The 26,952-nt window shown below is 39.1% G+C and overlaps 1 protein-coding gene across 4 annotated transcripts in view; it reads right to left on the reverse strand.

The window, feature by feature from the left end:
- SHPRH (SNF2 histone linker PHD RING helicase) overlaps window positions 1-26,952 on the reverse strand; it is a 62,485-nt gene that overhangs the window by 8,827 nt on the left and 26,706 nt on the right. For 3 of the 4 annotated variants that reach the window (XM_070733670.1, XM_070733667.1, XM_070733668.1), the window contains 16 exons: window positions 26,192-26,270; window positions 25,323-25,486; window positions 24,981-25,237; window positions 22,535-22,656; window positions 17,793-17,881; window positions 17,355-17,447; window positions 15,084-15,176; window positions 14,603-14,710; window positions 12,500-12,642; window positions 10,072-10,245; window positions 9,638-9,700; window positions 9,001-9,226; window positions 7,615-7,758; window positions 4,835-4,936; window positions 2,182-2,253; window positions 675-863 (listed from right to left, as the gene is read on the reverse strand). In XM_070733670.1, the coding sequence (XP_070589771.1) occupies window positions 675-863; window positions 2,182-2,253; window positions 4,835-4,936; window positions 7,615-7,758; window positions 9,001-9,226; window positions 9,638-9,700; window positions 10,072-10,245; window positions 12,500-12,642; window positions 14,603-14,710; window positions 15,084-15,176; window positions 17,355-17,447; window positions 17,793-17,881; window positions 22,535-22,656; window positions 24,981-25,237; window positions 25,323-25,486; window positions 26,192-26,270 (2,118 nt within the window). The remainder of the gene's footprint in view (window positions 1-674; window positions 864-2,181; window positions 2,254-4,834; window positions 4,937-7,614; window positions 7,759-9,000; window positions 9,227-9,637; window positions 9,701-10,071; window positions 10,246-12,499; window positions 12,643-14,602; window positions 14,711-15,083; window positions 15,177-17,354; window positions 17,448-17,792; window positions 17,882-22,534; window positions 22,657-24,980; window positions 25,238-25,322; window positions 25,487-26,191; window positions 26,271-26,952) is intronic. The other variant, XM_070733669.1, reaches the window with a different exon arrangement.

Genomic DNA, 26,952 nt, shown 5'->3' on the forward strand with positions numbered 1-26,952 from the left:
AGATCTAAAAATCGAGCTGCAACGACTCTGGCATAAGCCAATGAAAGTGGTCCCAGTGGTACTTGGCACGCTGGGCGCAGTGCCAAAGCATCTCAGCGGACATTTGAAAACCATCGGAATTGACAAAATCTTCATCAGTCAATTGCAAAAGGCCGCTTTACTGGGATCGGCAAACATAATTCGCCGCTACATCACGCAGTCCTAGGTGCTTGGGAAGCGCCCGACTGGTGATGAAATACAAAATCCAGCATAGTGATCTCGTTTGCTGTGTTGTACTGACATAATAATAATAATAATAATAATAATAATAATAATAATAATAATAATAATAATATACAATTCATGTATACCAGGAAACCCACAAGCATATGACCTGAGATGTTTTGTGCAGCTATCAAATTATTATGAAACTGTTCCCATGAATATGATCGAGCCAATTGATATGTCCAGTTACTCTGGATACCAAAATGAAGCACTGGAATAACTTAATGAATCACAAAAAATAATAATCATCATATTATGAAATGACTTGCCATTTTGGAGGCCAGAGAACTGCCTCTGGAAAATGTATATTTTGACACAAAAATGTTGTGGAAACTAATTCCACAAAATCGACTTCCAAATAAATGTACATTTTTCTTAATAAAATCATCAATAATTTGCATCAAATCTACCTTCACAGGTATATCATCCTCCTGGTTTGCAGTCTCTGCTGTGAAGACATAGGAGATTTCTTTATGTGAAGTTGTTTGCCTGCAGATGGCACACTTGATTGAACTTCTGCGAGTGCCAACACTGTATTGTTCTATAATAATAGCTATGCATTCATTGCAGAAACAATGTCCACATGTCAACACTGCCCACTAGATGGAGAAAAATAAGACAAAATGCTTATTTGTTAGTCATATAAACCAACAAGAAAACTAGAAAAGGACTACTCAGTTGTTTTAAAAAAAGTGAAAATATGCATTTGTATGAGATTTTTAAATTAACCAGATAGACTGAAAAGGTATGCAGGTGCCTAATGATAGATTTCTCACTCAGATTTAAATACAGTACATTAAAAATAATGAAATCTTGCAAATAACTGAATTATAAGACCTGATTTTTTTATTCCTCCGTGATATTTAATGATATTCATGATATTTAGTCTGTATTTAATATTTTGCAATTTGAATCTCTTTTTATATTGATAATTGTTTTATATCTCTAGTTTTTACTATATATTACTATAGTAAAATACTATGTATTTTATTTAAGCTGCCAAGAGTTGCTTTTATCCTCTTTTAGGTGCATCTTATACACCAAAAATATGCCAAGCTTAATAACTAAAAATTAAATAAGCAAATGCATTTATTGTCTTAGTATGATCATATAAAAAGTATGATGGGGTGAGTAACAGAGAAATGTATACCATACACATAAACATCAAAAAAAGAAAAAAGACACTTCTGAGGGAGGATTTTTTTTATTTGGAGGGCAGAGTGCACATCCATTGTCAGAATGACATGAAGGCCCCAAAAACTAACTTCCAGGGCAAAATATAATTTTGCTTTAATTTTATGAAACTTTAAATTACATTTATTTAAATAAAACTCCTGCGTTTGCTGTAGAAATCTTTTTCTATCATATTAGAAATTAGAATTTATCTACAATATTCAAAAAAGTTTGAAAAGTTATAGGCAAGGTCGGGTTTTTTGCTTATAAAATGTGCAAATATTAGAAGAAGCAAACAAATATTAGAAGAAACAAGAAACAGCTAATTATGTAGAATTGCAAAAAGCTACTTATGTTGACATCAACTTTTAATATTAAAAAAAAGTTAAAAAAACCTTTTACATAACACTGAAATTCTATAAATGCCTAGGATATCTGCTCAGTGGCCTGTGTTTCATCAGATAGCACTATATACTTCAATCATCGTTTTCAGAACTTTAAGAGACAGATGTAAAACCATAAACATATTTCTACATGAACATTATAATACTTGAGAATGACAGGATATAACATTTTGCGTACACATTCTATGCATGGCAGCTATGTGGTCTAACAGAATACTTTAAAAAAATAAATACAGAACTATAAGCATATGGGATTGTTTCGAAAGACAACAGATTTGTAAGTATTGTTCGATAAAGAAAATTATTTCACATATTATCTATCAAAAAGGTGGAGAATTACCTGTTTTCCCAACTGCCTTGCACAAATTGGGCAGGGCTCTGGATTAACTCCTCCAGTTGTTTTATCTTGAGACTATGTGAACATTAAAGAAAAGCACTTTTACAGCAATAGTAAAAAAAATAAATTATGCTATACTTAAAATAATTATCTAAGTAAATGGATAGCTATCAAATTAATACTATTCATTTTTATTAATCAAATATGTTATTTTATAATAATAAAACGTGACACAATTCTCAGAAAAATGAAAGAATGTTGATGGATTAAAGAGATATAAATAGAACTAAAAATGGAATGGAAAGTGATAAAAACATTTCAAAGAAATGCATCTTGAAAGCCTATTACAGTATGAAAAACACAGTGACCAATTTCACTTAAGTGTCAGCATGAAGACCTTATAAATATGTTTCAGAGCTGATATGAAAGGTAATTTAAAGAAAATGAAACTGCCTCTGAGTTTAGTCATAAAGTGTTTAAATTCACCTTAATTCAAGTGTCTATTGAGCAAGAACCAATATCATGTATCTCATCTCTTCCCACCTGATATGCTCAAACATGAGGCTTACATTTAAATACTTTATGGGACCTTGGAAGTATGCTATTGTGTTGCAATATCTGCTCTCTGGAATGTGGCTAAAAGGGACAATTGGAGACATAATGATTGTGGAGCCCTTTTTCACTATAGCCGGTTTATAGTTGATGTTCTGTTCTTATTGTTGTTTATATTCTTTCTTACATGTATTGCTTTTATTTATAAGCTGCCTAGAATCATCAAGATGTTAGAAAGCCTTGAAATTTAATAAATAAATAAATATCAAAATATGTGTATCTTTTCTTAGTGTCTGTATTTTATAACTCAATTGTATTATAGCTAAATTGTAATATAGCTATTATATTGTCTGAAAAATTAGAGAGACGTTGGCCACCCATTGATGAGTCCACCATTAATTGTAATACACTATAATGCCTTGTTCTATTCTATTTTGTTTTAATATTTTAATTTTATTCTGGTACTTATAAAAGATTGAATTGTAATACAGTGGTCCCTCGATTTGCGCGTTCTCGATTAGCGCGAAACGCTGCAACGCGGTTTTTCAAAAGATATTAATTAAAAAAATAAAATATTAAAAAATAAAAAATAAGTCCACGCTAGTTCTCTCTCTCTTTCTCTCCCTGTTGCCGGCGTGGTATATGAGAGAGAAAGAGAGAGGCAGAGGTCGGGCGCATTACCGGGAGGTGGAGGCGGCGTGGGGACGCTGGGTGCCGGGGACTCCGAGGAGGGGGTGGACGTCTGTTCCCTGAATGGAGACCGCCGGCCGCTCAATCGGGCCGGCAGGGAACAGAATGGAGCCTTCCGCGGCGGGGCTGGTAAGGGGGGGAGCCGAGGGGGGAGCCGAGCCCAGCCCCGTGGCATTCGCTTTCCTCCCGCCGGCAACGGAGTCCGGCGCTGGGGCCATGCGGGGCCGCTCATCCAGGGGGGCGTGTGTGGACTGGCAAGCGGCAAGCGGCAAGTGATCTGGCGGGAAGACCAAGGGAAGGTTCCTTCAGCCGCCCAACACCTGATCCGCAGCGCGGCAGCAGCGAGGAGCCGAAGATGGGGTTTCCCCTTTGCCTTTACCCCATCTTCGGCTCCTCGCTGCTTCCGCGCTGCGGAGCAGATCAGCTGTTGGGCGGCTGAAGGAATCTTCCCTTGGTCTTCCCCGCCGCCCACACGCAAACTCCACCATCTGCGCATGTGCGGCCATGAAAAAAATGGCGCACATGCGCAGATGGTGGTTTTACTTCCGCATCCAATATAACGCGGAAATCGGTTAGCGCGGGAGGTCTTGGAACGTAACCCCCGCGCTAACCGAGAGATCACTGTATACAATTATAATTATGGGTTGATGCACAGTCAGGCAGATGTTCAGATTAAATTTGGCATTTCAATTAATCTATCAAGTCCTTCCCCTAAGGATCTGAGATAACTAGATGTGGATATTTGATGGTTTGCACGGATTAACCTGTTCCAAGTACACCTGCCTTTTGCAACTGACTGATGGTGAATCTGTTAGTGCCTATGGTGTTCAAATGGGGCTCCAATTGTTTTGGCATTGCACCCAAAACTCCTATTAATAATGGTTCTACTTTTGTTTTCTTTTGCTACAATCATTCTTTTATATATTATTAAAGATGGTTAAAATAGATATGGATTATTTTAGATTTATTTCTCTAGTTAGCAAACAAGAAATATTGAAGACCAATAACTATCAAGGCTTAAAATAGATAGCAACTCCGAAAGGCAATGCAAACTTGAAATAAACCCTATTGTTGCTAATTCTAGACAGGTTGGAATTTGCTGGCATGATCCTAGTGAATTCACAATTGTAAGCGATGCTTTCATGTTGTTTCAAAACAGCTAGCAGACTCTATATTGAAATACAGTATTTTTAAATCCATGAAATAGGCCTCAAGAGAAAATCCTATCTTCAAAATAATTTCTCCTACCCTCACGTATTCCCATTCTATTCATCCTTGGTTGGTTTATGGCCAGAAACTGTAAAGGATCACATCAACTGAATATAAAACCAATGACTCTGGATACACTGACGGGAAGGATGTTCCAAAGAATTAGGCAACAGTATAATATAAACCCAAGAAAGTTCAATCTTACCTTTTCTAAGTTATTGAGGTAGAGTAGCTGGCCCAGTTTCTTCTGGAGCTGTGATTTGGCAACTGCTTTGTCATTCAAAAGTTTTACTCTATTTTGTTCCACCTAGAAACCAAGTTTATTTTGAAAAATCTCCTATTACCGTACATTGTGAAAAAACTTTGTAGAATAACCCGTCTTCTCTAGCATTACCAATTAATTAACAAATATCGGTTTTGTTTAAAATTATTCTGTCTTTCAACCACCATTAATTGCAGCAAACAGATAGTTAGATGGAGAGAAGATTGTATGACATACATTATATGACATGATGAAGTGGACAAGGCCATTGGAGCTGTGAGTTCCGCCACCTGTCTACTGGATCCGTGTCCCTCCTGGTTGGTCTCGGCCAGCAGGGAGGTGACACGGAGCTGGGCCCAGGAGATTACCAATGCTTCCTTGGGGAGGGGAGTTTTTCCAACACTCTATAAAGAAGCGCTCGTGCGCCCCCTCCTCAAGAAGCCTTCCCTGGACCCAGCCGTACTTAACAACTATCGTCCAGTCTCCAACCTTACCTTTATGGGGAAGGTTGTCAAGAAGGTGGTGGCACTCCAGCTCCAGCGGTCCTTGGAAGAAGCCGATTATCTAGGTCCCCAGCAGTCGGGTTTCAGGCCCGGTTACAGCACGGAAACCGCTTTGGTCGCGTTGATGGATGATCTCTGGCGGGCCCGGGACAGGGGTTTATCCTCTGTCCTGGTGCTCCTCGATCTCTCAGCGGCTTTCGATACCATCGACCATGGTATCCTTCTGCACCGGTTGGAGGGGTTGGGGGTGGGAGGCACTGTGCTTCAGTGGTTCTCCTCCTACCTCTCTGGCCGGTCGCAGTTGGTGTTAGTAGGGGGTCAGAGGTCGGCTCCGAGGTCTCTCCCTTGTGGGGTGCCTCAGGGGTCGGTCCTCTCCCCCTTGCTATTTAACATCTACATGAAACCGCTGGGTGAGATCATCCAAGGACATGGGGTGAGGTATCATCAATATGCGGATGATACCCAGCTTTACATCTCCACCCCATGCCCAGTCAACGAAGCGGTGGAAGTGATGTGCCGGTGCCTGGAGGCTGTTGGGGCCTGGATGGGTGTCAACAGACTCAAGCTCAACCCGGATAAGACGGAGTGGCTGTGGGTTTTGCCTCCCAAGGACAATTCCATCTGTCCGTCCATTACCCTGGGGGGAGAAGTACTGACCCCCTCAGAGAGGGTCCGCAACTTGGGCGTCCTCCTCGATCCACAGCTCACATTAGAAAACCATCTCTCAGCTGTGGCGAGGGGGGCGTTTGCCCAGGTTCGCCTGGTGCACCAGTTGCGGCCCTATCTGGACCGGGACTCATTGCTCACAGTCACTCATGCCCTCATCACCTCGAGGTTCAACTACTGTAATGCTCTCTACATGGGGCTACCTTTGAAAAGTGTTCGGAAACTTCAGATCGTGCAGAATGCAGCTGCGAGAGCAGTCATGGGCATACCCAGGTATGCCCATGTTTCACCATCACTCCGCTGTCTGCATTGGCTGCCGATCAGTTTCCGGTCACAATTCAAAGTGTTGGTTATGACCTTTAAAGCCCTTCATGGCATCGGACCAGAATATCTCCGAGACCGCCTTCTGCCGCACGAATCCCAGCGACCGATTAGGTCCCACAGAATGGGCCTCCTCCGGGTCCCGTCAACTAAACAATGTCGGTTGGCGGGCCCCAGGGGAAGAGCCTTCTCTGTGGCGGCACCGGCTCTCTGGAACCAACTCCCCCCGGAGATCAGAACTGCCCCTACTCTTCCTGCCTTCCGTAAACTCCTCAAAACCCACCTTTGCCGTCAGGCATGGGGAAATTAAACATCTCCCCCTGGGCACGTTTAATTTATACATGGTATGCTTGTGTGTGTGTCTGTTAGTATATGGGGTTTTTTAAATCTTTAAATATTTTAATTAATTGGATTATTTATGATTTGTTTTCACTTGTTGTGAGCCGCCCCAAGTCTTTGGAGAGGGGCGGCATACAAATCCAAATAATAAATAAATAAATAAATGGTTTGATTGTCTTACTATTGCTCCTACTATTATAGTTTAAAACTGATTTAATCTTGAACTATTTTATGGTGTTTTTATTGTAAACAATTTTGAAGACCCATTAAGGCCGATGAGCAATCTATCTGCTATAACAAACAAATCTGAAGCATATGACTTTCAACATTATAATGCAAGAGTTGGTTAAAAAAAAGGTTAATAAATACAGGCAAATTTTATTTTATTACATCATGCAGATGTGGTTTTTCACAAGATTCTTTAGCAGCAAAATGATTATGACTCACTGAAGGCTGAGATGATGATTAGCTTTTTTTTTTTTTTACCAATAAAGACTTTTTAATTAAGGTATGTACTTTTTTAGTCATAACACTAATGCACACTTAATAGATTACAGTTTAGTATAAACGTAACTTTTACACACAATGGGAAGCCAAAAGTCTATTGCAATGGTTTGAACCTGAAACAGAACCTGAAATATTTCTGAGGTATACCTGTGGCATTGTTGAAATAGTTTTTAGTTTCAGATTATACCCTTTAGTGACTGCTAATCATTAGGGCTATTTGAAGTTTTGAACTTCAAATCCACGGAAGCAATCTTTCAAAGTTAAGTAACAACTTGTGCCAAAGCCCTCACTATTGAATAAGGTTAACCCCAACTCAATGCTTTACAAGCTGATCCACCATGGCTTATTAAGCAATATTCTAGCTTCTCAAGAATAAAGATATGTCACCTCATGTGGCTCAATTATGTGAAGAACAGGGTGATTAGGTTTTGGTTCTTCTGGATGGCGTATTCTGAGGCGTTCGGTGGCCATAGCAAGTTCATCAATGGCAGAGACGTGGTCTCTTAAGACCATCCAGTATTCATGAAGCAACTGAAAAGTTAATTATTTTGGTCAGGAAAAAAATCTCTTTAACTTGTGTTCAATAAAACATATCTCAGGATTTGTACAGATTCTAAAATAACGGGCAGAAAATATAATTGGAGCAGTAACTTAGGTTTCCCTCTCTGTGTGCATTATATGACAAGCAGTTCCATCTCTAAACATTAAAACCAGGCAAAAAACTCTACCAGTAATTTCTACCTCAATATATTGATATATGTGCATTTATGTATATGTGCATATACACACACATATACCCAGATACACATATCTCCTTAACATACATGGATACTCATATGAATACAATCTTGCAACACCTAGAGAAGTAATCCAAGCAATTATGTCCCATTTGTAAATAGGAATTAGGGACAAGATACATCTTACTTAAAGATATCTAGCAGATAACTCATAAATCAGATTATTAGTTAGTTAACTTTTTGAGCATTCAATTTTCCATAATGAAATGTGTTACTGGAAGAAATACACTTTAATTGATGTATTGATCTTAAATGATACTGTTATGTTATGCAGGAATTAAGGATATAAATTACACTTAAATAATACACAGCACATGTCATGAAAATCAAAGAGATAGCCATAAATATATTATGGATACATTTATCAGCTAGTCTATGTATTTTCAAACAACCAAAAATGAAGATATTATTCCCCACTTTTAATACTGATTAATGCCAGCAGTTTCAAATTCCTTACATTCCAAACTACTATTCCTTCCTTACAAATTCTTCCCATTCCAAACAACTATTTCTTACTGGATAAAGCAAGTTGATGCATGAACAACAGGATTATTTTAAAAAGTCAAGTATATATAGACATCCATCTTTGTCTTACATGCCTGCTATTAACAGATTATTTTAGACACTAGATTTATTCTGTTTAAGATACCTACTTTCAGATGAGAACATTCTCTAAATGTGGCAAAGTTTTGGGGGTTTTTTTACCATCTACAAAATTTGGCAGGACCTAATGAATTAACACCTGATTAAATTCACAATACATTCTATTGCCTGTTAATTCATTTCTTTTTATATATATTACAAGCATTTTTAGTGTTTTGCAATGGTATGTAATAAAGTTAATCTGAATCTACATCTTATGTCTTGCAGCTTACTTAGTGGTATATAGTTTCAGGTTATGCTTGAATTGTCCATATGCCTGATGCCAAACAATTATTTTTATAGATTTCTCTGAGATTTATTCTTCTTGTTATACCTTATATTCCTTTTTCCATGCTTCAAAAAGTTCCAAGAAAACGTTGCCTTCTTCAGTTGCCTTGGAATCCAGCCTATGAGCTTTGGCAAAAGACAATATCGCTTTCAAGGAGCGCTCCGTTTCACTTGCTGCCCAGAGACCTCTGCTGGTGGTAGGCAAACGATCATCAACCAGGCCTTCTTCATCTTCTATCATTTCTTCAAAGATCGCCATCTGGCCTTTTACACTTTAATGCAAAAACATTACAGCTGTCATCATGTCTGAAGATTCTATACATCTTAATAAAAACAAAGATATTGGCAAAAGAAAAGAAAATACACTTTCTTAACTGGAAAGGATGCCGCAAGGACATGAGAACATATGATATGATATCATTATCTTAAAAAACAAACCCATCATCTCCAAATATAATTCCTTCTTCAAAGAGCACAGTGACAGAAAGCAATTCATTTAAGCCGTGCACACTGGATAAAGGGCACAATGGTTCCTAAAATAAAGAATGCATCCCCTTTTTTTGGCAGCACTAAAGTTCAGAAAGTACACAGATCTTTCAGGAATTTTTATCAATAATTACTTTTAGATGTTTGATTTTGTCGTTAAGTGTAATGAAAGAAAAAAGAAAGCAATAAGCACTTACGTGTGCGAAAAAAGTTTTGATTCATATTCTGTGAACAATTCATCAGCTTTACAAAAGACGCAACTGGAATACAAATTTTACAAAAAGATCAGTAAACAAAGATGCTTGCTAAGTAAGGGAAGTTCTTCAACAGAAATATATACAATCAATTCCCTTTAAGTTTTGATGAGAATTCAACAATTAAAAAATCGATTTATGTAAATAAATCAAATAAGATAAAAATGTATGTATTGTGTGAACTACACATCAATTATGTATCTTAGGTTACTTAATCAACTAACTGAATAATTTGTAAAACAGTACAACTACCAGAATTTCTTTTTGTCATAAAGCTTGCCAATTACAATCTCATGACAGTTTTACCATAACAAACAAAAGCAAAGCAGAATGAAATCTTTGTTGTTTGTCCCATGGCCAATATTTTTTACACCTACTTGTTTAGCGGCAATCTTACTGGCCGCAGATGGCAAATCGTGGCAGCCTCAATAACCACTGTGGAAGGAGGCCCTTCCAGATTTTTTACAGCTTCTCTCACTTGCTTTTGCAGTTTCTTTACTTCTTCCATTTGAGTTGTCAGAAGATACTGCAGTCCTCTGCAATCACGAAATCTAGGAAGAGATAAATGGGTACTCGAGGATTTCAGAATAGATCTATTCAGTCACATATTTAAAATGGACAGGCTTTAGTTGCAATCTGCTATTTCCAATGTGATTTCATAAGATTTTTAAACAAAATAGCAACCTCCAGAAAAAATTTTTTTAGGGGTGCACTTATCTATCTATCTATCTATTTATCTATCTATCTATCTATCTATCTATCTATCTATCTATCTATCTATCTATCTATCTATCTATCTATCTATTTATTTATTTGATTTGTATGCCGCCTCTCTCCGTAGACTGTCCATCCATCCATCCATCCATCCATCCATCCATCTATCCATCTTTCTAGGCCGGCCTTCTCCTGTGGACTCAGGAGACTTAGGAGGACTTAGATATGTGTAGATTTCATATTATATTTTCAGAACATAAAAATGGTTTTGCGCGCACACAAACACATAGCCAGGAAAAAAGGATAGAGAGTATGCAGATCAATTTACAAGAGAGGTGCTATGAAAAAAAAAAAGCTATATTCTATCCCAGGCCTATACAGCTTAAAAACAAAGGATATTTTCAAATCAGTCTTTTAATATATAAAGTCCCATTTTTACAAGCCAAAGTCATACATGTGAGATAGTCTTGGCAAGTTTCTCAGTGAGGATAATTAAGAGATATCAGTTGCGGCTAGGCTACTGCCAAAGATCAAAGCTATTGGTGCATTCTTTCATGAGATAAGAACTCTCCAATTTCACAGACTTACTAATTACAGCTTCCCAGCATCTCAGAAGACAGGGCACATTTTCTCCAATAATTTTTAGCAGGAAAATAACAAGTGGCTTGCATAGCCTGGCTGAGACCTCAAATCATCATCCAACTTCATTGCAAAATGTTGTAACTCCACCCCAAATTACCCATACTCCACCCTTAAATACCTATAGGAAATTTTCAACAATTCCCTAGAGTTCACAAACTACAGACTACTTCCTTTTTCTTAATCTTCTAAAGCGGGCATCTAGCAAAAGCTCCAGATCTTCCTGCTCCTCCTCTAAGTCAGACTCTACTATCATTGGCATATCTGCCACCTCTGGTGGTCCTTTGGGTTCATCCAGGTCTATTGCTCCCTCACTCTCGCTCTCTGAATCAGCTGGCAACACCACTGGCCCAGGGTACCAAGATGGGCCTGGCTCATCCTCCTCAGAATCTATACATTATCAGAGGTGGATGAGGAGCACTCACAACATCCACCGACTCCATAATGCAATAGTTATTATTTATTATTTATTAAATTTGTGGCACAATAGAAAGTTATTTCCGTTTAATTTAAATTACTTTAATTCTATTTGCTCCTCTGATTGGCTATGGACAGATAACATAAGTTATCAGACAAACTAGCCTGAACAGATCCACTGGAAGTCTTAAACAGTTAGAGCAGGCCTTGTGGTATCATGAATACACCAGCTCATACTTACTTACTTGCTTACTTATTATTTACTAAAAAGCAATAAAAATGTAACAATAAAATCAACAGTGCAATAAAAGCAATAATATCATAAAAAGCCATACATACTTGCAGTCAATCTTAACTCCAGGCCTGTGGGAAAATTCAGGTCTTAATGGCTTTCCGGAAGACCAGTAGGGTGGAGATAGTGCAGTTGATTCCAAAGGGTCAGAGCCACCACAGAGAAGGCTCTTCCCCAAGGCCCTGCCAACCGACATTGTTTGGCGGCTGGGACCTGGATAAGGCTGACTCTATAGGCCCTTACTGGCCGCACCCAAGCATGAGGGAGAAGGCGGTCCCGTAAATAGTCTGGCCCCGAGCTATTTAAGGCTTTAAAGGTAATAGCCAACACCTTGAATTGCGTTCGAAGACCGACTGGCAACCAATGCAGTTCGCGTAAAGTTGGAGTAATACGGGCATACCTTGGTAAACCCGTTATTGCATGCGCTGCTGCATTTTGCACCAGCTGAAGTCTCCGAACGCTCTTCAAGGATAGCCCCATGTAGAGCACATTGCAATAGTCAAGATTTACCCATTATACAATTTGTACAATAGTCAATACAATTTGAACATTAACAACCAGCATGAGAATTTCTTCCATCTCTCCCTCATTTAATCAAGATTGCCCAGCATGAATGTAAAACCCTACAGGTCCATTTAATATTGCAAGTTTATTGCAAACGTTTAGGAATTCTCCCATAAACAACATTATAACTTCAATGAAGAAGTTGAAATTTAGCAACATTTTTTCCATTTGTGACTTACTTATCTACCATAGAGAGCTTATTCATTTGCTGTTTGTAGTTGCTGGTTAGATCATTTTGTACTCGCTGTACAAGCTCCTCATCTATTGCGTGCTGTATTGCTGACTGAATCACATCCAACCACCAAGGTGAACTGGAGCGTATCTGGGGTATAGCAGAAAAATTGTGACCATAAATAAATGTCCCTTGTGCTTTCCTGGACCAGGTTGTATCATGATAGGCTTAACAGTACTATGAGATCAAACTAATGATGAGAAAAGTTGTCTTCTGCAAGTATCAAAGAAAAAATACATTATCCAAAGAAACTGAGTTAATGGAGTAGTAGTATGACTTAAAAAAATAATAACCAAAGGAAAGAAGAACATCGTACATGAATATGCAATAATACAAGTCCAGATGATTTTAACAAGTTCCGATGTAATGCAATATTATACTAGGGAATCTTTAGCAACTTACGTAATAACTTTAAATCAATCTGAAAAATCCAGCTATAAATATATGTTTGTCAATGTGTTTATGTAAATCAATTTTTGATAGCATTTCCATCTTGCAGGGTGTTCCTATTTACAACCAGAACTGTCTTTCCAAAATAGTCTGACAATGTATTTTTTCTTGACCCTAGCATTCCTGGTAGAATAAAGGACTACAACAACAACTTCTTACTTTTGGATCAATACTGAGTTACAAAATTCCTATCACTACCTAGTTTGTGAAATTCTCAAAAAAAAAAAAAGGAGTAAATGCTTCAGATACCTTAGGGCAGTTTCTGAATAAAAAAATACAAGATCTACCTAAAGCAAAGATTTTTATTCACTGAAAAACTGCACTCTCAAAGACATTGCCTTGTAAATAATCCATTGCTAATGCTTCCAAAGATGAATGCCTCCATGATTCAGTGAGTCATTCCATAACTACATCTGTCATTTCTAGTGCTGCACAATGCTCTCTCTAGCATGGAGGAACAGTGTCAGACTTTGACCAGCAGGCATAGATGATGCCCCCGCTGAGCTATGAAGCTCAACCAGCTGTACTGTCTTACCTCATGTCAATTTTATGAAGTTAGGCTAAAACATCTAACTGAGCTCATTGCCAAAGCAGAATGCAAGTATGATATCACACTTTCTACAGATCCTAATTATAAAAGTTTCCTTAGTGAAAAGATACCTTCTGATCTGGGATATAGAGGAATTAATTATTGACCCTCACAACTGGTCTGGAAGACAGGAATCAAAGATACACATATTTTTTTATCTCCATCCTATGCTACAAGATTGCCTTATGGTCGAGCTTCATGCAAAATATAAGTTAAGAAGCCAACATGGCAATCAGCTTCTGATTGATTAGTATTGGTTTGGATGTCTATATCACAATAAATCTGGAGGAATTACTATACTCAGTGGGTACTGTTTTGTTCTCAGTTTGGTACAGAGGCAGCATCTAACAATAGCATATACAGAAACTAAACCGATGCCTAGGAAGAGAGACACTAGCTGAAACTATAATAAATACATTGTGTTTTTAATAAAGAATTATTTGAAGAACATGGCCAAGAACATAGTTACTGTCCTAGCAGATAATTCTAATGTGGAGACATTTTTAAAGTTATCTGATCTACGGAGAGGGGCGGCATACAAATCTAATAAATTAATAATAATAATAATAATAATAATAATAATAATAATGATAATGATAATAATGACCACAATATGTGTTTTAACAATTTGGCTAAATTAGTCTTAGAACTATTTCTAAGCTAGATATTTTAATACTTTATTTTCTTAATAAAGAAAAAAAATAAGATGTGACCACCACTTAAACATTTCTAAAGAATCTAATGATAGGCTGTTAATAAACAATCATATTTTTAATTCACTAAATTTATAACAGAACTTCATTTTTTTGCGGTACAAAACATTTCAAATTAAACCATTCTGAATTTGGAAATGTATGGGATGAGGCATGTTATCTTGAGCATATTTCTAATATTGTCTAATTCAAAACATATGCACATCCTGAATTCAAGATGCCCTGCAATAAAGGATGCAAAAATATATTATCTCTGTATGTTAAAAAGATAAATCAAATAATCGCAGCCATGTCTTACTTTCCTTTGGAGTTCATGAATTGTCTGTATAACTGGCTGCAAAGCCTGATGAGCTTCAGCAACTTCTGCATTTGATTTACTCATATAATGCTGGTGGAGTTGTTCACACTGCATTGAAATGAAAGATGGAGTGGTCATATAACCTTAACAGAAACCCTTTTAACAAAGAAATAATTACTTCTTAGATATATTACTGTAATTAAACAAAGTTATTCTAGAATATTAGCCTGGTTTGATTAATGATTTCATCAAAGGACAGCAAAGTATAATTAACAGACATGGGTGCTTCTCAGGAGACAAAGAATCCTCATTCCTCATCCCATGATAATGTTTTGCTAGCCAGATTTATTACTCCAGAGTTTATCATGAAATATCCCATGGAAATGTTGTTTGTAGACAAATCTATTTTTTACTCATTATTTTTTTGAAAATTGGAACTCCTTCACACATACACCCTCAAATGTATACAGTGAACAAGTACCTCTTCCTTAAGTCTGCCATCCCTTAAAGTGGGTGGTATCCCAGGATGATTTGCTGTCAGAAGTTCCATCAGATTGTGTGTAGAATGAAGTCTCTGTCAATGTAACAAATATGGCTGTCATGAAGTCTATTATATACTGAATACTGTAATAGGGATCCATTTTGTGTAACAGATTTGCACACTAAGGAAACTTAGAACATAATTTCTTACTCTCAATTGTACAATATTGCATATACTCATTTACAGATTAGAGCAACTGAACAGAATTGCTATTTTGTCTGGTGAATGGTATCGCTTTTATTTTTATGTTTTAAAGTAAAGATCTGTGAGGGCTGCAAGGAATATGAATGATGATGTGATGAAAAATTCTGGTCATATGCAGGAATTTTTCAGATGGAAGAATGAAAGGTTTTAAAATGGTTGCCTTAAGCCCTTTGCCTCTTTTGTCCAAAACATGTATTTCTGACCAGATGAAAACATTTTCACTGCTGAATTGAAATAGTGTACTAAAAGCAGAAAATTGGAGCTGGGGGGCAGGGGGGAGGCTCCTTGAATTCATGGCATTATTTGCTCCAGATTCTGTGTTTGACCTTCACAAACCCTGCCAATAGCACATCAAAGAAATGGGGAGGGAGAAAAAAGTAGGCTTTTAGAATGGAAATGTGTGATGTGAGATAATATAAATATTGTAAATCAATAACTGGAAAACACACACATTCTTTATTTCAAAAGCTTTCAACGTATTCAGAAGCTGAAATGAAAGAACCATCATTTCAAATTATCGCTGTCAAACGAGTGTATACAAATGTATCAGTCACCTAGACAATGACAAATAGAATACAACCACACAAAATTGATTCAATAATTTGTTCCAGAAAATTACTGAACTCAATTCAGTAACTGTGGAGAACCACAGAAATGACCTTGGAGAAAGAATACAAGTAGTCCTTAACTCATGATTACAACTGGGACTAGAATTTCCTTTGTTAAGTAACGCAGCCATAAAGCGACATCAGATGACCCCCATTGCTTAGCGATGGCAATCCTGGCATGCCACACTGAAGTCATTCAGCAAATTCCACTAGCCATTAGGCAAGGATCTACCCCAATCCAAAACATACCAACTTGAACTCTCCCAGCCCTAGCCTTGGTTCTTCCAAGGTAAAAGACTGCCTCTCCTTCAACTCCTCCCAACCGGCTATGCCCCCCATCTCTATTCTTTTGGTCCTCCTGCACCCTTCGTTGCAGGGCAGCAAGCAGCCCCAGAAACTTGTGGCTCAGGTATTTTGTCACATACCATGACTCTGGACCCTGAGCTACTGCACAGCATGAAACTGTGGCCACCCTGGAAGCTTTAGCTACCCCAGCATGGTCTAGAACAGGGATAGGCAAAGTTGGCTCTTCTATGATACGTGGACTTCAACTCCTAGAGAATTCCTGAGATAGCATGATTGGCTCAGGAATTCTGGGAGTTGAAGTCCACAAGTCATAGAAGAGCCACCTTTGTCTACCCCTCGTCTAGAAGCATAGCACAAGGTCGCTGTCTCCTGGGAAACTCCAAGAGTGCAGTGCAAAGCCTCTATATCCTGAGAAGTTCCAACAGCTGCTTTATCGCAGGAAGCACCCCAGCCCAGGCCTAGCTGCAATCACCTTTGCCACCCTGAATCCCAGGGCCCTGCCACCTGAACTGACCATCACCATCTTATTGATCTTGCTACTAACAAGATGTCGCTTTTCTGGCATTAGGAGGCAGCTGCTGGCCATGTGTGGCCATCTTCTCACAATAACAGGCATGCGGTCTTGGAGAACAGTGCATGCGATTTGGAGAACGGCACAAGCAAGGCCGGGCATGGCCAGCAGCTACCTTGCGTAGTGCCATTCTGGCATACTGTGCCTGCAGAAGATGGTGAAGCTCAGCATCAGACATGATTTTGTAGGGCAGCGGGGGGAATTGAGAGGGGCCCCAGAGGAGCTGGGAAGGGTGAGCAGGTAGAGATTTACCTCAGCAACTTGCGACTTTCCCTGCTAGCTTTCCCAATGACTTCCTAGAGAAGCCAGCAAATAAAGTTTGCAAATGGCAAACATGTGATCCCAGGGTACTTGGCAACTGGTCTTAAGTGCAAAAGAGTTGTCAATCACTCAGATAATAATCACCTGACAGCAGGGGTGCTGTAAGACCTGTAACTTCAGGGACCAGTTGTAAATCCCTTCATTCATCATTGCTACAACTGTGAACAGTCACTGAATGAAGAGTGATAAGTCAAGGATTACCTGTTGATCAGTAAAGAAGAATACTGACATTTTGTTCATGGAACCTATTTCCTGACCTGGCACAGTCAAAGGCCTGACCCCAGTCTTGAAAGCCTGCAAAGTATCATGTTCCGAATAAACTGATGCAATCCCTTCAAAAATACCCATAAGGATTTTAAAAATACCACATGCCAATAAATTAAGATAATTCAATGCTAAATGGAGTATTTATATGTACACAGTTTTATTCTAAAGAAAGAACTGCATTTATTTAAGATGTTCTTTAACAATATTATTTAGACCCATTTGCATCAATCACAACTGCAAAATAAAACAAAATGCAGATGTAATAATTGCTCAGTACTTGTTTATTCATAAATGAATTCATAAAGGTTTAGATGTTTAAAAAACACATTAGTCTATGGGCTGTTTCAAAAAAATTCAAATTAGTGTACATACTTGCAATGAATCTGTTTTGAGCTTCTCTTTATGTTCTTCAGAGGATCGTAGAACTTCTCTGTACAAGTCTGCTGCCAAAGCATATTCTCCTGAAAAATTGGCACATTTCAGAGTAGATCATTGCATTTCTGTTTTCTGCTTATATAAAATTATACATCATCGTGACCTCTTTTAAAGACCTACCTGAGAATATATACCGGTAACTCTAACTGTAAAGGACATGAATTACCAAACTTTACTCTGAAAATGATATTTAAAAAAAAGTTTACTACAGAATTATTATTCCCATAATGAAAAAAAGATGACATTTCTCGAGTCATTCTTTTCAGCAAAGAGGGTGTAAAGGAAAAATAATATGAAGTATTATTCAGGGAATTCTTTTGGAATTAATAAACCAAAATATCCAAAATCCGAAGCCCCATCTTTGTCCTGCCAGCTCTCTTTGTTCAGATAGTTCAGGGTGAATCTGTCATGTATGTGACTGTCTGTTTCAATTACCAAATGGTAAGTCAAACCTCTTACTGAATAGACTTGTGGAATGCTCCCATTGAATTTCTTTCCATTGCTATAATCCTTCTACTAAAACTCAGATAAATGAAGTGACCAAATAATTCATATTATTTACATTGATTTCTGCTGGCTGGTTCTCAAAGTACTGTCCTCACTGTTCCTTGCATGCCTTGTGATTGAAGTTGATAAAAATATACCAGGAGATGACAGTTATGTGCTATACTTCAAATAATGAATGAGGTACAATTCAAGTATACAGTGATCCCTCGAGTTTCGCGATCTCGATGTTCGCTAAACGCTATATCGCGAGTTTTCAACCCGGAAGTAAACTCCACCATCTGCGCATGCGTGCCCTTCCACGCATGCGTAGATGGTGGAGTTTCCCCGCCGGGCAGAGGCTTCCCTGGGTCTTCCCCCTCTTGCCCCGGTAAGGCGCGAGCAACGGCGTGGGCGGGTGGGCGGCACACGCGCGGGGAAACCCCAGGGCCGCTTCTCAGCTGAGAAGCGGCCCCAGCAACAGCGCGGGGGGGTGGGCAGCACGCGCGCGCGCGGAGGAAACCCCAGGGCCGCTTCTCAGCTGAGAAGCGGCCCCAGCAACAGCGCGGGGGGCGGGCAGCACGCGCGCGCGCGGAGGAAACCCCAGGGCCGCTTCTCAGCTGAGAAGCGGCCCCAGCAACAGCGCGGGGGGCGGGCAGCACGCGCGCGCGCGGAGGAAACCCCAGGGCCGCTTCTCAGCTGAGAAGCGGCCCCAGCAACAGCGCGGGGGGTGGGCAGCACGCGCGCGCGCGGAGGAAACCCCAGGGCCGCTTCTCAGCTGAGAAGCGGCCCCAGCAACAGCGCAGGGGGCGGGCGGCACGCGCGCGGACAAGCAGCAGCAGCGAGGCGGCGGGGAAACCCAATCTTCGGCTCCTCGCTGCTGCTGTGGAAATAAAAACACCATCTGCGCATGCGCAGATGGTGTTTTTACTTCCGCACCGCTACTTCGCGACAAATCGATCATCGCGAGGGGTCCTGGAACGGAACCCTCGCGATGATCGAGGGATCACTGTAATACGAAACCACTATCAATTGATATCCATGTTTCTCTTTCTGTTCTAATTTTATGACTCCAAAGAAAACAGTTCAATCTGTTTTCAAATTTAAACCATACTCCAATGTGCCTGATGTTGAAATAATAGGACAGGACAGTCCCACTGGGATGAGATGGTCCCTCAAGTAGCTTGGATCTGAATTGGGCTTAAAAGATGATTACCAACACCTTGAATTACACTTGGAAGCAGACCAGCAGCCAATGCAGTTCACGAAGCCGCAGTGTTACATATACCGCCTGCTGCCGCACGAATCCCAGCGACCGATTAGGTCCCACAGAGTGGGCCTTCTCCGGGTCCCGTCAACTAAACAATGTCGGTTGGCGGGCCCCAGGGGAAGAGCCTTCTCTGTGGTGGCCCCGGCCCTCTGGAACCAACTCCCCCCGGAGATTAGAACTGCCCCTACTCTCCTTGACTTTCGTAAGCTCCTTAAGACCCACCTATGTCGCCAGGCATGGGGGAATTGAGACATCTCCCCCGGGCATATACAATTTATGAATGGTATGTGTGTATATATGTGTGTCTAGAAAATGGGGTTTTTAAAATGTTTTTAGTAGAAATTTAGATTTGTTGTAAATTGTTTTTCACTTTGTTGTGAGCCGCCCCGAGTCTGCGGAGAGGGGCGGCATACAAATCTAAATAAACATAAACATAAACATACATGTACAATTATTGGGGCCCTGAGATCTGCACCACCTTAGCATCTGAATGCTCTTCAAGGGTAACCCTATCGAAAGCAATGTGATTGTATTGACAGTGGGAAAGGGTTAGGCAAAGAGAATGTGTATAGAAATTGTTAGGTTTTTTCCTCTCTCTCTCCTCACAGAGCGGAAAGACTGGAGATGCAGAGATTTTAAGAGTATTGTAAGCTCTATGTAATGCCTTGTGGCTGCAATTTCATTGCTTTTGATGTGTAGAAGAACAAAGCTGAAGATATGAAACTGACTAAATCTCGTTTCTTTCCAGCTGGAAAGCACGGTTGTGATTGCATGACTTTCTACTGGGCCACTGTTTCCGTTAGTGTTAAGGCTTCAATTAGGATCATTAAGCAAGGACTACCTGTATACTGAATATGAGGAAAGTTGGACTGATAAAGATAAGAATAATTTTAAAACCGGAGGAATAAATAAAGTTACTAAAGTGATAGAGAACACCTACATTTCAGGTTCAACCATCAACAATAAAGGAACCAGCAATCAAAAATACTCTGCAGATCAGCCCTTCCTAGAGCAGCTGTGAAAGCCCTGGAAAAATATTCAAATGCCATGATGCATCAGAATTGTGCAGGCAATGCTTTTCCCTCTGATACTCCGTGGCAAAGTGCGGTTTGGACTTCAAAAAAGCAATATATAAAGATCACTGACACTTTGAACTTTGGTGTTAGAGAAGATTCCCGAGAATACCAGAGGTAGCCAAAAGAATAGATGGATCATCAAAATCTACCAACTCACGACATTTTCACTCCAAGCCCAAATTTGGACACATTATGCAAAAACACAGCTTTCTGGGGATAATCATAATGCTAGCAAGTATGGAAGGAAAGAGAACAACCAGCAGCAACATGGATTTTCTCAGTTACAACAGTAATGAGTATATTATTGGAAGTCCTGAAGGGCCTGGCTGGGGAGATTATCCTGGAGAAAACTACTTATGTTATCACTAAGAGTCAATACTAGTTTGATGGCACACAATCAATCAATTTATTAATCTATCAATCAATCAAAATATGTTAGCAACATAATACAAAAGTCTGACATGCTTCAATTTACACACTGTATTATTTAAATTTTACTTAGTTTTGTTTCTGAAAGCCAAAACAGTACGATTCTACATATTCTTTGCTATTCTCATTAGGCAACTACATTCAGATGACAGCTACTTTTTGCTTGGAAGAATCTAGTGAAAATCAAATAGCTTATTTTAATTTAACTTAATTTAACTAATATACAGGCAGTTCTCAACGACCATTTGGTTAGTAATTGTTCGAAATTATGATGGCGCTGAAAAAAGTGACTTACAACTAGTTCTCACACTTATGATAGTCGCATTATCCCTGCCGTCATGTGATTCAGATTCAGATACTTGGCAACTGTAGTGTAGTTACAACAGTTGAAGTATCCTGCAGTCATGTGACCACTATTTGTGACCTTCTGAGCTGGCTTCTGACAAGCAAGGTCAATGGGGAAGCTGCACAGAAGGTTACAAGTCAGAGTTATGGGATGTGTTGCTTAAAGATAATGGTGATTCATGTAATGACTAGCAAAAAATGTTGTGATATTCAGTGCAATATTATGTTTATGTTTGTTTATGTTTATTTAGATTTGTATGCCGCCCCTCTCCGCAGACTCGGGGCGGCTCACAACAGAATAACAGAAAACAGTTTCAGCAAATCTAAATTCCTACTAAAAACATTTTAAAAACCCCATTTTCTAAGCACACATACATACACACATACCATTCATAAATTGTATATGCCCGGGGGAGATGTCTCAGTTCCCCCATGCCTGACGACACAGGTGGGTCTTAAGGAGTTTATGAAAGGCAAGGAGAGTAGGGGCAGTTCTAATCTCCGGGGGGAGTTGGTTCCAGAGGGTCGGGGCCACCACAGAGAAGGCTCTTCCCCTGGGGCCCGCCAACCGACATTGTTTAGTTGACGGGACCCGGAGAAGGCCCACTTTGTGGGACCTAATCGGTCGCTGGGATTCGTGCGGCAGCAGGCAGTCTCGGAGATATTCTGGTCCAGTGCCATGAAGGGCTTTAAAGGTCATAACCAACACTTTGAATTGTGACCGGAAGTTGATCGGCAACCAATGCAGGCTGCGGAGTGTTGGTGAAACATGGGCATACCTAGGTAGGCCCATGACTGCTCTCGCAGCTGCATTCTGCACGATCTGAAGTTTCCGAACACTTTTCAAAGGTAGCCCCATGGAGAGAGCATTACAGTAGTCGAACCTCGAGGTGATGAGGGCCTTATTTAATAACTTATTATGCCTTATTTAATAACTCTACTGCTTAACAACACATTTTCTGGTCTCTTTTTTATTCGTAAGTTGAGGACTACCTGTTACAAATTAAAATAAAAAGAACAGAATATATTTCCAAGTCAAAGAATCATCCCGTACTATTTCCAAAGTTTTTTTTTACCTTTAATAATATGAATACCAGCTAAGCCATTAAGAGCACACACCAGTTGGCGATGAGCTTCTTCACATTCTATCCGACATTTTTTCTGTAGAGATGTTAAAAGCTCTTCCATTGTCATTGTGCTGGAACAAAGACCCAAACATGAATTATAGACGTAATTCTAATAGCTATCCAAATTACTGCAGAAGAAAGAATAGACAATGCTCTTGGCCACAGGCTTTAAATTTGCACACAATTTGCACAATGTGGGAGAAATCATAAGTGTGGACAGAGAATGTAACTGACTCAAGTAAAAGTGATTGATCAAGTAAAAGTGACTACAACAATGTCAATTAACAATGGTTGAGGCCGCTAGAAGAGCAAGAGCCAGAATGTTGTATCTCCCTTGACACCCGAAGCAGTAAAAGAGGAAGTAAAGAAGACGACGACTGATCAACAACAATGAATAGTTAAAATAATGGAGGGCGCAACAAAGCAAAAGCAGGGAAAACTGTATGTGCCTAACTATTAGGATGCCAAAATAACAAAAGCACTCGGTAAGTGCAGGTGAGGAAGGAGATGCAGGCAAGCATGTGAAGGGGTGCTGCAGGACCATGTGAATCTGGATAGATATGGGAAGGACTGCTGAGGCATTTGTGGAAGTGAACATGGGAAATGGCACTGCAGTGCCACATGGGTGTGGGTGGGCATGAAGAGGCACTACAAGAGTGACTTCTGGCCTTGCTTTTCCAACTCCCCCATTAACAACCAGTGGCAATCATATGATTATGGGATGCTACAATTGTTAAAATGAACCAGTTGCCACATGACTGGATTGGGGGTGCTAGGATGGCTAGAACTTTAAGGACCAGTCATTCATTCATCATTGTCCACTTCAAACAGTTATCAAATCAATAACCAAGGCTATCTGTAATCTAAGATTAAAACCACTAGATCCCATCTACACATTTCCGGAAAGTACAATGTTTTAAACAACTATTGTGGTAAACCTTAATAGAAATAGTAACCTCCGAAAACAGGGTTGTATAATATTTCTAGTACAGTGATGGCACGAACTGTCAACTATAAATTTCACTAGGATTTGCTACTCCTTCTTCAAGAGAAGAAAAAGGAGAAACAGACAATTATTCACCACAATTATTTTTCAGCCCCTGCCCCTAATTGAAATTTTAACCTGATTTCATTAATGGTGGACACATTAAGTTAGTATTTCTTCAACACTGTTGATTTCATTGTAAATAATTAGCTTTGAATGAAGTAATCAGTTTTAGACATTTTCTAACTAAATTGTTTGGATTATTTTTGTGTGAATAAATTATCTAACAAAGCAAATAAAATTCCTATCCAATATATGTTGGATCTATTTAAACTATACAGAAAGGAGGTGTATTCCAAAAATACTGTTGTCTAAAGTAAAGTTTTCTGGAATCCTAGAGACTGTGATTTCAAAAAAATATTTTGGTTTGAACTTCCCACAGAGGTCAGTGCTAATGGTGACAATGGTGGAAATGTTTAGATGCCACTATTAGTTGCTCATCTCATGCTTTGCTGTTGTTGTAAATGTTGTAAAATATGATAGCTTATTTTTAATATGTAATTTTTATTAAGAATTTTTATTATAATAGTAATCTAATACAAGATAAATTAAAAGAAAACAGGAGGAGTAAAAAGTACAGGGAAAAAGAAAAAAGAAAAGGAGAAGGACAAAAGCATCTCGGCAGCTTATGTCAACTAGGTTTTGGTCGTACAATTTTTGATTGCTTAGCATAGCATTAACTTGTTTTTTTAGATACTGGAAATATAATGTTAAGAGGACTTCACAGGACTAGAAAATGTCTCAGAAAGTGGCAACACTAAATATTTAGTAGCAATAATACCAAGGATAAATATATACCAGGGAAGATATATAAGAAATCAAGGTTAGATAATTGACTAAATCTATTTTAGTTTAGGTTTTTTCCCATCTCTTTATTCATACAGATGTCTCAGCATATTATTAAAAATTGATTCATGCTATCAAGTCAGTGCAGACTCTTAGCAATCATATTACTTGTCAGAAAAGGATAATTTATTTGTATATAATTGGGGAACCATATATACTGTAGCTACAATAAGAAAACAAAGGGCAGAAGTCCATAGTGTCCTGAATAAAATTTCAAAACAAGCCATACTGGCCATATGTATTTTTTTTTTTAAGTGATTATCTTTGTTTTGTATACTATCAGAAAAGAAGAAGTGTACTGGCTTACTGTTATAAAGTCATAGGTAATGTTAAGACTACTGGCAGCTACCGGTAATAATGGTAGTGGGAAGTTAGAATTAAAAGCCCATCTTTTTTGAATATCTGTAGGTATTTTTGAATACTATAGTGTAAATAGAGCTTCAGGGACTGAACATTCCATATTAATAATAAGAATCTAAATCCATTTTGAAAAGTAAAATTAACCTTTTCTGTAGAGGCAAGAATTCTCCACGAACAGCTTGTGGGTGACAACAGGCCTGTCTCAGACGTAGCAAAGGATACAAAATGGAAGTCACTGTCCTCCTATCCAAGCTACTAAGTTTGTGAGACCAATCTGAAATCTTCCTGAGTTTTACCAACGCATCCTGGCAGCACACCTCATGTTGGCGATGATAAAAATGCCTCTCCACAGGAGAAAAATGAAGCCAATGTATTTCTTCTGTCTGAGGAGGGATTTGAATCTAACAAAATGAAACAATAATAAACATTAAAATTTGGGTACAAAATGTTATCTTAAAAAAAGTTAATAAAAACTGAAATGTTTACTTGATCAATCACGTCCTTCTTTGCTGACCTCCACATTATCTTGGCTATGAAATTGTAAAGAGGCTGTGTATTTTTCCTGCAGTATGGTCGATACAGAAGCTGATCCCACCAATATTTGACCCAGTAAGGATCAGCACCAAGGAAAAGTACTAATCCATACAAATCTGTTGCAGAGAAAGAGTAAAGTTTACCAAATGCAGGAGTAATCTTTCAAAATCTATTTAAAATATTATATATGATGAGCTAAAGTAGAATATATATATATATTCTACTTTAGCTCATCATATGACAAGTTAAAACTAGACTTTTTTGAAAACTTAAAATAAATAGCCTACTATTTTACAAATAGCCTATGTCAGTGATGCCGAACCTTTTTTTCCTTGGGTGCCAAAAGAACGTGTGCGCACGCTATCGCGCATGTGCAAGTTCCCATACCCATAATTCAATACCTGGGAAGGGCAAAAGCAGCTTCTCCCACCTCTAGATGCCCTCTGGAGGCCGAAAACACCAATTTCTGGAGGCCCCAGTAGGCTCATGTTTCACCCTCCCCAGGCTCCAAAGGCTTCCCTGGAGCCGGGGGAGAGTAAAAACGCCCTCCCCCATCCCTCTGGAGGGTCTCTGGAAGCTAAAAACGCCCTCCCTAACCTCTGTGTGAGCCAAAAAGTCAGCTGGCCAGCACACACATTGGAGCTGAGCTAGGGCAATGGCTCATATGCCAGCAGATATGGCTCCATGTGCCACTTGTGGTACCCGTGCCATAGGTTCACCATCACTGGCCTATGTAATCCACCATCAAGTAATGCTGATTTTCAAAATATTGGTCAGTGATCACTGATAATAACTTAAAACACAAAGTTATGATCATTCACCTTCAAGTCCTCGCTGTACCGGTGTGCCAGTGACACACCAGCGATTGATTCCACTCAAACGGAGTGCCATTTCTGCAGCCTATACAGGATGACAGAAAACGTAAGATAGGATCATGACATTCACAATATTAAATCCAAGAGCTAGGCAGCAAACAGAGCTGTAAGATCAAGGCAACATCCAGGGGAGCCCTTGTCCAGTTTAGACCGATGCAATATTATGAATAGGAAGCAGGAAGCCCTGGCAAAATTGATGCATACAATAATCATGTAGTTCTCTGGAAACCATACATTGCACAGAATGCAGCTTCAGGCTGTTGGTAAGTAAAACTTGCTAATGTAACTTTTATTTCTTTGCCAAATACCAATTTCTCAATAACCACTGATTTTCAGCAATCTTTCAGAGCCAATTCAAAGTGCTCATTATTATTTATAAAACATTTATAACATAATTTCAAACTATATTAGAAACTTTCTTCTGCAAATAAATTCTCCCCATCTTGCCAGGACTACTGGAAAGAGTCTACTTCTCTCATAGCAAGGAGATTCCTAAAACAAGACAGGTTTTCTTTATTGTAGCCTCAATACTATGGAATACTTTAACACTGATCAATGTGATGGGCCACCATGTTACTTTCATTTCACAAGCTTATGAAATTAAGGGGTTTAAAGAAAGGTAAAGGAGTGGATCCCTGTGGATTTTACTCAGTTAGTCATTGCCAACTATAGGGGGCAGTGCTCATCTCCATTTCAAGGTCATTGAG

This window comes from Erythrolamprus reginae, chromosome 1 (assembly GCF_031021105.1).
Source record: "Erythrolamprus reginae isolate rEryReg1 chromosome 1, rEryReg1.hap1, whole genome shotgun sequence".
NCBI lineage: Eukaryota > Metazoa > Chordata > Lepidosauria > Squamata > Dipsadidae > Erythrolamprus > Erythrolamprus reginae.